Source organism: Suricata suricatta, chromosome 10, assembly GCF_006229205.1.
Source record: "Suricata suricatta isolate VVHF042 chromosome 10, meerkat_22Aug2017_6uvM2_HiC, whole genome shotgun sequence".
Classification (NCBI taxonomy): domain Eukaryota; kingdom Metazoa; phylum Chordata; class Mammalia; order Carnivora; family Herpestidae; genus Suricata; species Suricata suricatta.
The window spans coordinates 5,718,335-5,730,082 of NC_043709.1; the positions used below are offsets into that span (position 1 = coordinate 5,718,335).

Here is an 11,748-nt window from a genome sequence, read left to right on the forward strand (position 1 = left end):
AGAATCTGTTGCTCCAGTTTTATCTGTTCATGATTTTGAGCAGATCTGTTGTCTTCCTCCAAAAACCATACTCAAGTGTCTTAGTTATTTTCTGAGTGATAAACCCGGGGACCTTGTCAGAACCTGTCCTGTAGGGACAATGGTAAAGAAAATAAAACTACCAGATTAAAGGGGAACAAATCCTGACCGACTGAGGAAGGAAACAGCAGCAGTGTCCCCCCCCTATATTCTATTTACCCTTTTTCTAGTAAGAAATTCAGTTGTCATTCCCCGTTACTACAGGAAAATGTATTTATATTATTATGGAACTTACACAGTGCCTTCCTTATGAGAAATTCGTGACATTTTACACAATTTGATGAAATGGATGGTAGCGTAGAATTCCTGATAACATGCGCATCATATCACCTTTCAGGGCCCCAAAGTTTTGTCGCTGTCCTACTAATATAAAATACTCATGGTATTGCATAGTTTTCTTTGTGAAAAATTAAGCAGTTACAACATTTTTAGGAATCTGAGAGTAAGGGACGATGTCATATACCTTTTTTTACCCCTTTGGTACCTCATTTGTAACAGGCACTTGATAAACAGATGATTAGTGTCTGACCAGTAGCACAGAAGGAAAGTGGGCTGAGGAATGAGTGTTCTCGAAAGCCTGATTCTATAGTGAGCCTCTGAAGAATCTTTTTGCAATTAAGTAACTCCTTCATATAACCATTTTTAATGGTTATTATATTTGAGAGAGAGAGAGAGAGAGAGAGAGACAGAACACAAGCAGGGGAGGGGCAGAGAAAGGGAGACACAGAATCTGCAGCAGGCTCCAGACTCCGAGCTGTCAGCATAGAGCCCGACACGGGGCTCAAACCCAAGAGCCATGAGATCATGACCTGAGCCGAAATCGGACACTTAACCGACTGAGCCACCCAGGGGCCCCTTAACTTATCTATTTTAAAGTCAAATATATGTGTCAACCAATGATACTAACCTCATCCTTTTGCTATGCAATGTGGAAGTATAAATGAAATATTAGTCCAAGTAAGAAATTCTGGTTTTTATTGTCCTATTTAAATGTAATTTTGGCTTACATTACGTTATTATGTAGCAGGTAGTATAAAGTATTATTATAGGATGATAGCAATATGAACTAGAACAGCCAAGTAGGGTCAGCAGAACCAAAAAACAGACATAAACTCATTCAGATTTTCTTGAGCATCTACTCCAGAAAGACCCTTCGGGGAAAAAAGCCAGTTTGCCTTCATAATTGTTACTTATGGAAAGAAGCACAAAGCTCAGATTATCAGTGATGTGTTTAATTTTGCTGAGTGTTTACCTTGAGAGCACAGGATTAAGCCAAATTAAGGAGCGTTTATTTGGTTTTCTGACAGCGTTTCATCACTGCGATTAGCCTATAAGGATCTTGAAATTCAAATGAAGAAGGACGAGAAGACGAACATGAGTGGCCACAAAAAGATAGAGGCCGAGAGACTCGGCATGGGGATTGGGAAGTCCAGGAGGTACGTGGCTTCCGGGATTTAAACGCTCCTAGCCGCAAATGGATTCTCCTTTCTAATGTCTGCTGGAAAAGTGTCTTCTCATGATGCCTTCCTTTCTTGGATTGTTTTACTCTGCCCTAGGATTCAGCCTAGCATGGAAAATTCCAAATTGAGTCAGAGCAAAAAAGAAATAGGCCTGACCCATCGTCAAGTGGACGCTGCAGACAGAACCAATACGTGTGATTGTATTTTGTGCAGTTACACAAACTTGCCCTCACAGGGGCCCAGTAGTTGTCAGTGCTCATGCAGAAGACTCTGTATGCTGTGTTTATTGCTCTTGTTTTTAACCCCACTAATGTTTGTTTTCGTTGAGAGCATGAAATGTTGATTCTGGGGTGAACACTGGTGGCTTCATGAACTGATGGGATGTCTCTCCGCTCGATTCTCTGTTTTCCCCAGTGGTGTTTCACACTCCGTGACGTCAGACATGCAGACCATTGAACAGGAGACGCCAGTCATAGCAAAGTCAAGAAAGAAATACGGTGACGACGGCGATGACTCCTATTTTACTTCCAGCTCAAGGTACTCTGCCCCAAATCAGCCTCGGTGCGTTGTTTTGAAAAGCGGTCATGAATATGGACTTACTCGCATTTTTGCATTAGGAGCAAATACAAATCAGTTTATTTCATTGCTTTTCCAAGCTTTGGCTGAAGTCAAGGGTGTCCTTTGGAAAATAATTGGGGAAACATCCATAAGTGGACAATGCTCGAAAGATGTTTATAATAAAATCAGTGACCAAGAGTTGAAATGGAAGTAGGAACTTGCAGGGTGCCTGGGTGGCTTACTTCCTTGAGTGTCTGACTCTTGACTTTGGCTCGGGTCATGACCTCATGGTGCCCTGCGTCGGTCAGCACAGAGCCTGCGTGGGACAGTCTATCTCCCCTCCTAATTTCCCTCCCCTGCTTGCGTGTGCTTTCTCTCTCTCTGTCTCTCTCGGTCTCTCTCAAAAATAAATAAACTTAAAAAAAAAGCAGTAGGAATTGTGTTTATCTAAGTGTGAAATCGGAGAATAATGCGAGGCCAAAGGTCTGTATCCTTTTGTGTCAGAGCAGATACTAAGTGCCCTTCGAGAGTGCCTGCCAATTGGTGGGAAACGCTAGCCACCCCGAGGGCGCTCAGGGCCAGCTCGGGGCCGGGCCTTCAGTCCGCGCGCCAGAGCGGGAGGAGCTGCCTGACTCTGGGGTGAAGCCGACCGTGGCAAGGACCCCGGTTCAGGTTCAGGGTCGCTGTCCGTCTGAGACCCGCTCCCGGGCCTCCCTGTCGCCCTGTCCCCGGTCCGTGCTTCCCTCCCGCAGACGGCTTCCCCGCTCCCGGCAGCACGGCGGCTTCTCGTCTGTTTATATTAAAAGTCGCTTTTATTGCACCGTTTTTCATTTGGAGCGTTGACCGAATGCCCCTCCACAGTTAAATAAATAGAGTTCCGTGGGAAAAAAAAAAAAAAAAGGGCAGGGCGAACAAGTTTAAACTTGAACCGACTCACTTTATGACTTTCTTCCGAGAAGCTGACCAACGCAGGGAGAGTCCTGCTGAAAAAGCACCATGTAAACCTGGACTGTGAGCTGGAGGTGGGCGCCAGCTGAGAGCCCAGGGCCAGGAGTGTAGACCCCGGTTCCGACGGCCTGGACTTGAATCCTGGCTGGGCCACTTACAGACTGTGTGACCTTGGCCAGGTCACTCAACCACTCTGTGCTGCAGCTCCCTCATCTGTCAGCTAGGGATGCCGGGGTCTAGCTCACCGTCTTGTGTGAGGGGTAAATGCGTGAATGCAGATGGAGCACTTAGAATAGTGCTTGGCCAAGGTTTATGCGAGGGTTAGCTGCTTATATTACATAGGAATTCAGTTCAAGAGACGCAGCTCCGTCTAAATGTTGAACTACCGTCATCAGATCACTACGCGGAGGCCGCCTTCAAGTTTGGAGTTGGGGAAAACCGAACGTGCGCCTGTGAGGGACGGGCGGTGCGTTGAGGAGGCCCCACGGCTCCCGTCTGGAGGCCGTTCCTGCTGTCTGGCGTTTCTTACGCAGGCTCGACGCGTTGTCCTGTCCGTATTGGAGGGAGAGTTCATACACACAGGAGACACCGATGCACGTTAACTGTTAACCGGAAGCTGACTGAGACATAGATTCGCTCAGAGTTCATAGCTCAGCCCTGTACCTAAAGAATTCTCGCACAGCTTCCCATCCTTTCAGGTCCTGATATTTTACCCAAAAAAGGTAGTAGGGGAGTGGTGTTCACTGTCAGGGTTGCCAGAGACAGGGGTGGTTTCACACCTGCCAGGGTCAGGGGCCTGGGCAACACGCCAGGGGTGGTTTACACGGGGGCAACTCCCACATCGTGCCTTTTAGAAGTGTTTAGAGGCGCTCATTGGTTGAATGTCTGACTTTGGCCCAGGTCGGGATCTCACAGTTTGTGAGTTCAAGCCCGCATCAGGCTCTGTGCTGTCGGCGCAGAGCCGGCTTGGGATTCTCCCTCTCTCCTCTCTCTGACCCTCCTCTGCTCATGCTCGTTCTCTCAAAATAAATAAACTTTTTAAAAAATTGAATATATTTTCTACAGGATAAAATTAAACCTCTAACTTTATTTAAAAGCTGCATGCATGCCAGATCATTTCAGGTTTGCTCTTTATTTTCTTTATTAATCTTCTTTAATGATTATTTTTGAGAAGGAAGAGAGAGAGAGAGAGAGAGAGAGAGAGAGAGAGAGCGCACGAGCGAGCATGAGCCAGGGAGGGAAGGCAGAGAGAAGGAGACACAGACTCCAAAGCAGGCTCCGGGCTCTGAGCTGTCTGCACAGAGCTTGACGCAGGGCTTGAACTCACAGCCACGAGATCATGACCTGAGCTGAAGTCGGACACTTAACCGACTGAGCCACCCAGGCACCTCTCAGATTCGCTCTTTAAATGAGGGGTGGCTCTTGGTCAGAGGAAGCTGTAGGTGGTTTAGGTCCTACGCTGGCGCATCTGGCTTCTCCACAGCTTTTTGATGGTTTCACTGCTCATTAGTGACTCCCGCACAGGAAAGCATAGAAGAGTCAAGAAAGACATTTCAATTTAAAAGAAATGGCAACAGGTGAAGTTGCCCACGGAATGGGCCCTGAGAAACTTCTGGAGAACATCACTGGCCCCAGGTCACTAACAGGCCCCCCCTGGGGGGCTTTATCTGCCTTGTCAGGAGCCTCCGGAATCCTGGAGGTTTCTCCTTCTCCAGAAGTTTAGTCAAAAGAATTAGTCCTAAAGGACTTCATCGCTGTAAAGCAGTTATTGATGGTTGGAACCCGGGAGCAGGTGTTTTGATATACACGACACTTAGTGGCGCTCCCGCCAGAGACCTGGGAGCCATCGTCACCTGCAGGTTGTCTCCCAGGAGCATGAGTGCCTTTTCTTGTCTTTTTTTTTTTTTAATGTTTATTTTTATTTTTGAGAGAGAGAGATAGAGAGAGAGCACAAGTAGGGCAGGGGCAGAGAGAGAGGGAGACACAGGATCCGAAGCAGGCTCCAGGCTCTGAGCTGTCAGCACGTGGGACTCGAACTCACAGCCACGAGGTCATGACCTGCGCCGAGATCAGATACTGACTGAGCGCCCAGGCGCCCCGTGAGCACCCTTCCCAGCCTCCTTGGTTGTGACCACTGCTGGTAGAGAGCAAGGGCGCTCTTAGTACTCCGGCTCCTGACGGATCGTAAACACAGCCTCCGGGAAAGCCAGCCTATTAGCTCCGTGAGGAGCCCGCACTGCTTCCAAATTATTCATTAGCCCATTAGAACTTGAACATTATGAATTATGAAAGAGTGCTATTTCTATGAAAAATAAGATCCACCATGTCTTTGGGATTTTTCAAATTGAGTTCCATTATATTCAGGACATAAACAGTGTAATTATATACGGGGTCCAAAATAATGAAGCTAGAGCGATTCGCTCAGCCTTATGCAGTCAGTGTGGCCTTCACTGGAAGACGCTTGTCTACAGCTGTGAGTCGGGTCCTCGCTGTTGGGGGATCAAAGGATGGCAAGGAATGTCCTCAGGGTTGGATGAAGACAGAGGGGGAGAGCAAAAGTACAAGTGAAAAGCACTGAGGAAAGCACTGGAAATCACAACGTGGGAAAGTCTGTAAAGGGGCGCCTGGGGGACTCCGTCAGTTAGGCGGCCAACTTCGGCTCAAGTCATGATCTCACGGTTTGTGGGTTCGAGCCCCGCGTTGGGCTCTGTGCTGATCGCTTGGAGCCTGGAGCCTGCTTCAGAGTCTGTGTCTCCCTCGCTCTCTGCCCCTCCCCTGCTCTCTCTTGGTCTCTCAAAAAATAAGCATTAAAAAAAAAGTAAAGATTGGAAATCGGGACTGCCAGTGTGTTTCTAAGGTCAGGCAGGTGCCCCGCAGCCATTAGCGGTCACTCGGCCCATCCTTCCAACTGGAGGGGCAGTGGCACGCCTCCTGCGTCGGTCAGAGCAGAGCCCACCCCACGCCCACCCCCCAGCACTTAGCACTGCCCCCTGCTCCCTGCTGATGAGTAGGACCGGAGCAGAACGGCTGTCTCTCTCCTGACTTCTGAATAGTCCAGTCAGTGAAAAACCCGACACATTTGTATTTCAAGATAAGCACTTGGACTTATAGGAATGGAGATCATTTCCTTGGAGTGACACTAAGTCTGAAAATCCTAAGTCCCAGCAGCTCAGAGTTGTGAAGAGCCTACAAGTCCAACCACCCCCCTCCAGTCCTTCGTGCCCTTCCGCCCCCAGCATCCTCCAGGGGACCGCGCAGCCCCCCACCCCTACTCCCCTCCTCCCCCTCCCCCTCCTCTCAGCAGCCATTCAGTCCCAGGGCAGCTCCGTGAGGAGTGATGCCTTTACTTACACACCTCGCTGGGTTTCAGAGCTCACATCAGCCAGCGATGTGAGGGCAGGGACCAAGTGTGTGCCCTTGCCCTGTGTGCCCGCCCAGCAGAGCACCAGGTCCTCCTCGTAGTTAGATGCTTTTACGTATTTTTTAAATTCCTCATTGACTTGGTTTTGATTCTTTCGCTTGGGCCTTTACAAATGAGTCTCTCAAATAACTGCAGGTCACTTTCAGGCCCGCCTGCCTCCTGCATCTTTCTCTGAGCCACGTAAAGTCTCCTTGTCCAGGTCTCTCCTCAACAGGGACCGGTTGTCACTGCTCCTCCGGGCAGAGCCCAGGTCTTGGTGCCCCACTCCCGCCCCTGCCCCCACCCATCAGCCCCCAAGATAGCCTGGCCTGTTTCTCACTGAAACACAGATCCACTCTGAACCTGCGTCTTTTTTATTTTATTTTTGATTTTTGTATATTTATTTATTTATTAATGTTTATTTATTTTTGGGAGACAGAGAGAGTGCAGGCAGGGGAGGGGCAGACAGAGAGGGAGACACAGAATCCGAAGCAGGCTCCAGGCTCTGAGCTGTCAGCACACAGCCCGACGTGGGGCTCGAACCCACAAAGTGTGGGATCATGACCTGAGCTGAAGTTGACCGCTTAACCAACTGAGCCACCCAGGCGCTTCTGAACCTGCGTCTTCCTTACAGAGGAGAGGAGGCTAGCGGAACGAGATTTGTTCTTAAGGACCTCCTCACCAGAGAAGGCAGAGCCTCTTCTGGAAATTCTGCTTTCTCTCTATCATCCACGTAAAGCCACACCATCTGCTTCAAATAGCAAGTTTATCCTTTCGCTTTTTTTTTTTTTACCTGGAAAACGTATGTTTGTTCTTAGCATTTCCAACCCCCGCTAAGTCTTAGCTCATCTGGGCCCTTGGCCTATTTTTTCCTCTTATATTCATCTTTGATCAGAGGCCACTCCAACAGCCCAGGCTCCCTGTCTTGCACGACTTCCCGTGACCCCCGAGCTCGGTGTTCACGTGTTCCATGCGCTTTTCTTACTCTGCAGAAAGCTGGGGGACATTCCTGAAAGAGAGCCTCTGCATTCTCCATCATCCTCCTTTCTCTAGCCCTGAGCCTTGGAATCTGCCTCTCCTGAACTTCTGGAGCGCCGTGCTTCAGGAGTGGGGGTGCCTGGGCGGCTCGGTCTGTTATGCATCCAGTTCTTGGTTTTGGCTCAGGTCATGATCTCTCCATTTGTCAGACAGTGCGGAGCCTGCTTGGGATTCTCTCCCCCCCCTTCTCTGCCCCTCTCCCTTCTCTTGCTTTCAAAATAAATAAACATTAAAAATATAAATAACTCAAAGGAGCATGCGTGTGGCAGGGCTGTCTTCCGCTCTCTGCTGTTGTGAATGCTGAGAAGGTGCAGCCGCTTATTAAGGCGCTGGCACGCCCACCTCACCTACCTGTGTCCCAGTCCGGGCAGACCCTGCTGCCCGTGGGCAGAGTTCTCTGTCACCACGGGAGACCGAAAGCTGCCATGACATTTGGCTCTCTGAGCAAGGCCCTGCTCAGGGATGCTCGCTAGTGAGAGTGTAAACCCAGCTAGACGCTCACCGGTCAGGCCCACGTCCAGCTCCAGGCTGACAGAGCGCCGCACGGCGGTCCAGGGACCGGGCACCCAGGGCTCTGCATCTGACTCTGCGAAGAGGCTCATGTGGCGTCGTTTACAGTAAGTGGTAGTTAGCGTCAGGACTTCTGCCCACCGCTGAGATGGATTAGGCAGAACTAGACCCAAAGAAAGCAGAATATGTCACCTCTAGCGAGTAAGGACACTCAGAGGCATCATGGGCTGTCCGGGTGGGCCGGGGGGTGCGGCACGGACAAGCTTCCCCCCCCACCAACCCCCTTCTTAAAGGCTTAACACAGCAGCGGTCGGTTTCTTGTTCAGCTGAGGGTGTGGGCGATTGCCCAGAGCACCTGTCCTTTGAGAAGCATCCTGGTCTTCCAGGTGGACGGAGGCTGCCCCACTGAGGCTGGGGCACCTGCCAAAACACCTCATCTCTCAGGTGACACAGGAAGAGGGGCCCGGGCCGGGTGAGCACAGGCACTTTGAAGGCCTTGGAAATGACCCTCGTCACGCCTGCCCCTGTTTCCTTGGTCAGCTCTAGCCACACGGCCGCTCCAGCTGCGAGACCCCGGAAGCAGAGCCGCCGCGCCACCCCCTGTGCGTGGACGTCAGTAAGGTCCTCCAGGTCACCATGTCCCTCTTTCTCACACAGGTACTTTGATGAGCCGATGGAGCTGAGGGGCAGTTCTTTTTCCAGCTGGGATGACAGTTCGGATTCCTTCTGGAAAAAAGAGACCATCAAAGATACCGACGCCATCCTGAAATCCACGGGCTATTCAGACAGGTATGAACAGAGAGCGGCGGGATTGTAAACAGTGAGGCCGTGCGTCTCCAGGAAAGTCTCTACATCTAGCAAACGATCCTGCCATTTCAGGAGTATTCTTTGCGTCCTGGTCTGTTTTCTGACCTTACCATCCTGCCTTTCCCAGGAATCAGACAGTAACTGGCCTCTTTCGACTGCCTTCTTTGACTTTTCATAGTGCATGCGGGACGCGCCTTCCGCTGTGTTGTTGAGGTGTCTGTCCGTTCGCCCATCGAGTTGTTGGTGATTGTGAATGGGAGACTTTACGGTCTCCTGTCCGGACCAGGGAGCTGCCGCGTGCAGGGAGACCCTGGACTACGTCGGGGCAGCAGGCAGGGCCTGGGATTGAGCCGGGTGACCGCAGGACGCGGCCGGCCTGCTCATTCCGTGCCCTGCGCGAGGCGGAGAGCGGCGTGTTCTACGCGTTGCCTACAGTGCGCTCCGCATTCACTAATCCCCTCCGCAGGGAACTGCAGATCGAAGTAGCTGGTCTGTTCAACTGGGAAAATTCCTTCAGACGTTGGGTGCTTTGCATATTTATTCATGTTTTATTCAAAGTTTCGGGCTTTTTAAAGTGGCCTGAAACCCTTTTACAAAGTTCCTACTGTCAGCTTTTTAAAAACTAAAACGGCATTAGTATACATTATACATGAGAAATGCATTTGCCTCACCTCACAGCAGTTTAACCTATTTGGGCTGGGGTTTTTTGTTTGTTTGTTTCCATTTTGTGTGCTGACGGCACGTAAGGTGCGCACCCTCAGCGAACGTCACGTGTCCAAGGCGGCCTTACGCGCTGTAGTCACGGTGCCTGCTCTCCGACCCCAGGACTCGCTCGTCTTGTCAGTGGAAGTTTTACGCTCTGAACTCTTCTCGTCTCCCCTCCCTCGAGGCCTGTGGGAAACACCATTCCACTCTATGAGTTTGAGTTTTTTTTTTTAATTTTAGATCCCACATATAAACGAAATCATGCAGTATTTTTCTTTCTTTGATTTATTTCACTTGGCATGATGGCCTCCAGGTCCTTCCGGGTCATCACAAATGCAGGATTTCCTTTCTTAAAGGGCTGAATAATGTTCCACTGCATATATGTTCCTTCCCCGTTCATCCATCCACAGACACGAGTCTTGCTGTTGTGAAAAGTGCCGCAGCGAACACGGCAGCGGGAGGTCTCCTGCAGACGCCGACTCTGTTTGCATCAGATGCAACCCAGAAGTGGGACTGCAGGATCCAAGAGTAGTTCTATTTTTAATTTTAAAAAATTTAATGTTTATTTACTTTTGAGAGAGAGAGAGAGAGACAGAGTGCGAGAGGGTGAGGGGCAGACACAGAGGGAGACACAGAATCGGAAGCAGGTGCCAGGCTCTGAGCTGTCAGCACAGAGCCCCACGCGGGGCTTGAACTCGTCTACCACGAGATCATGACCGAAGTCAGATACTTAAGCGACAGAGCCACCCAAGCGCCCCTCTGTTTTTAATCTTTTGAGGGCCCGACCTCTGTGCCGTTTTCTGCACGGCGGTGGTAACTTGTGTTCTCACCAGCCGCACGCGGGGCTTCCCTTTCCCCCAGTTCTCATCAATACTTCCCTCTTTTGGTAACTGTCATCCAAGCAGGTGGGAGGGGACGTCTCCGTGTGGTTTCGGTTTGCGTTTCCCTGATGACGAGTGATGCTGAGCATCTTCTCAGATACCTGTGTCCTTGAACTTCCTCTTTAGAACTGTGTTTGCTGTGTTTCATGAGTTTTCGTATGTTGTGTTTCCATTTTCATTTGTTTCAAGATATGTTTTTATTTCCCTTTCGATCTCTTCTCTGACCGGCTGGTCGTTCAGGAGTGTGTTGTTTAATTTCCATGTATTTGTGAATTTTCCAGTTCTCCTCTCTCCAGTCACCGATTTCAACCCTTATGGTTGGAAAGGACACTTTATATGATTTCAACCTTCTTACACCAAACATAGGATTTAAATATGTTTTGTGACCTAATGGTATTTGTGACCTAGAGAATGTTCTCTGTGGGCCTGAGAATGTGTGTCCTGCTGCTCTTGGATGGAATGTCCTGAATGTGTCTGTCTATTTGGTCTCAAATACTGTTGCAGTCCAGTTTTCTTGATTTTCTTTCTGGACGATCTGTCCGTTATTGACAGTGGGGCACTGAAGTCTCCCGTTGTGATTACTACTCTCCCTGCATATCTGTTAATATTTGCATTATATATTTAGGTGCTCTAATGTGGATGCATATGTATTTACAATTGATTATATCAATATGTAAAACTATATACACATAGTTTTATAAGGATCTTTGTCCCTTGTTACAGTTTTTGGCTTAAAGTCCACTTCATCTGATATAAGTGTGGCTCTCCCTGTTCTCTCTTGGGTACATTTGCATGGAATATCTTTTTCAGTCTCATTACTTTCTTCCTATGTGCGTTCTTCAGGCTGAAGGGGGTCTCTTGTGGGCAGCATGCCATTGGACCTTGTTTTTTAATCCATCAGGCCACTCAGTGTCTTTTGATTGGTGAATTTAATCCATTTATGTTTAAAGTAACTATCGATAGGTAAGGGTTTACTAATGCCATCTCAGTAATTTATTGGCTGTTGGGTGGCTCCCTGTTCCTTTCTTCCTCTCTTACTGTCTTCCTTTGTGAATTGATGACTTTCCATAGTGGTGTGTTTTGATTTCTTTACGCTTTGTGTGTGTACTGTAGATTTTTTGCTTTGTGATTACCATGAGGCTTATATAAAACATCTTCTAGTTACAGCAGTCTACATACAGTCTGTGGCTGTCAGCACAGAGCCCAGTGTGGGGCTCAAACTCACGAACTGCAGGATCATGACCTGAGCCAAAGTCGGATGCTCAACAGTCTGAGCCACCCAGGTGCCCCGATAACAGTCTATTTTAAGTGGATAACAACTTAACTTAGATTACATACAAAAATTCTACCCTTTTACTCTACC

General features: G+C 49.1%; 1 protein-coding gene across 1 annotated transcript in view; it reads left to right on the plus strand.

Moving 5' to 3' along the window:
- Positions 1-11,748, plus strand: part of ARFGAP3 (ADP ribosylation factor GTPase activating protein 3) — a 51,001-nt gene that overhangs the window by 28,974 nt on the left and 10,279 nt on the right. The window contains exons 10-12 of the mRNA XM_029955400.1: positions 1,386-1,514; positions 1,953-2,075; positions 8,650-8,781. Of these exons, the coding sequence (XP_029811260.1) occupies positions 1,386-1,514; positions 1,953-2,075; positions 8,650-8,781 (384 nt within the window). The remainder of the gene's footprint in view (positions 1-1,385; positions 1,515-1,952; positions 2,076-8,649; positions 8,782-11,748) is intronic.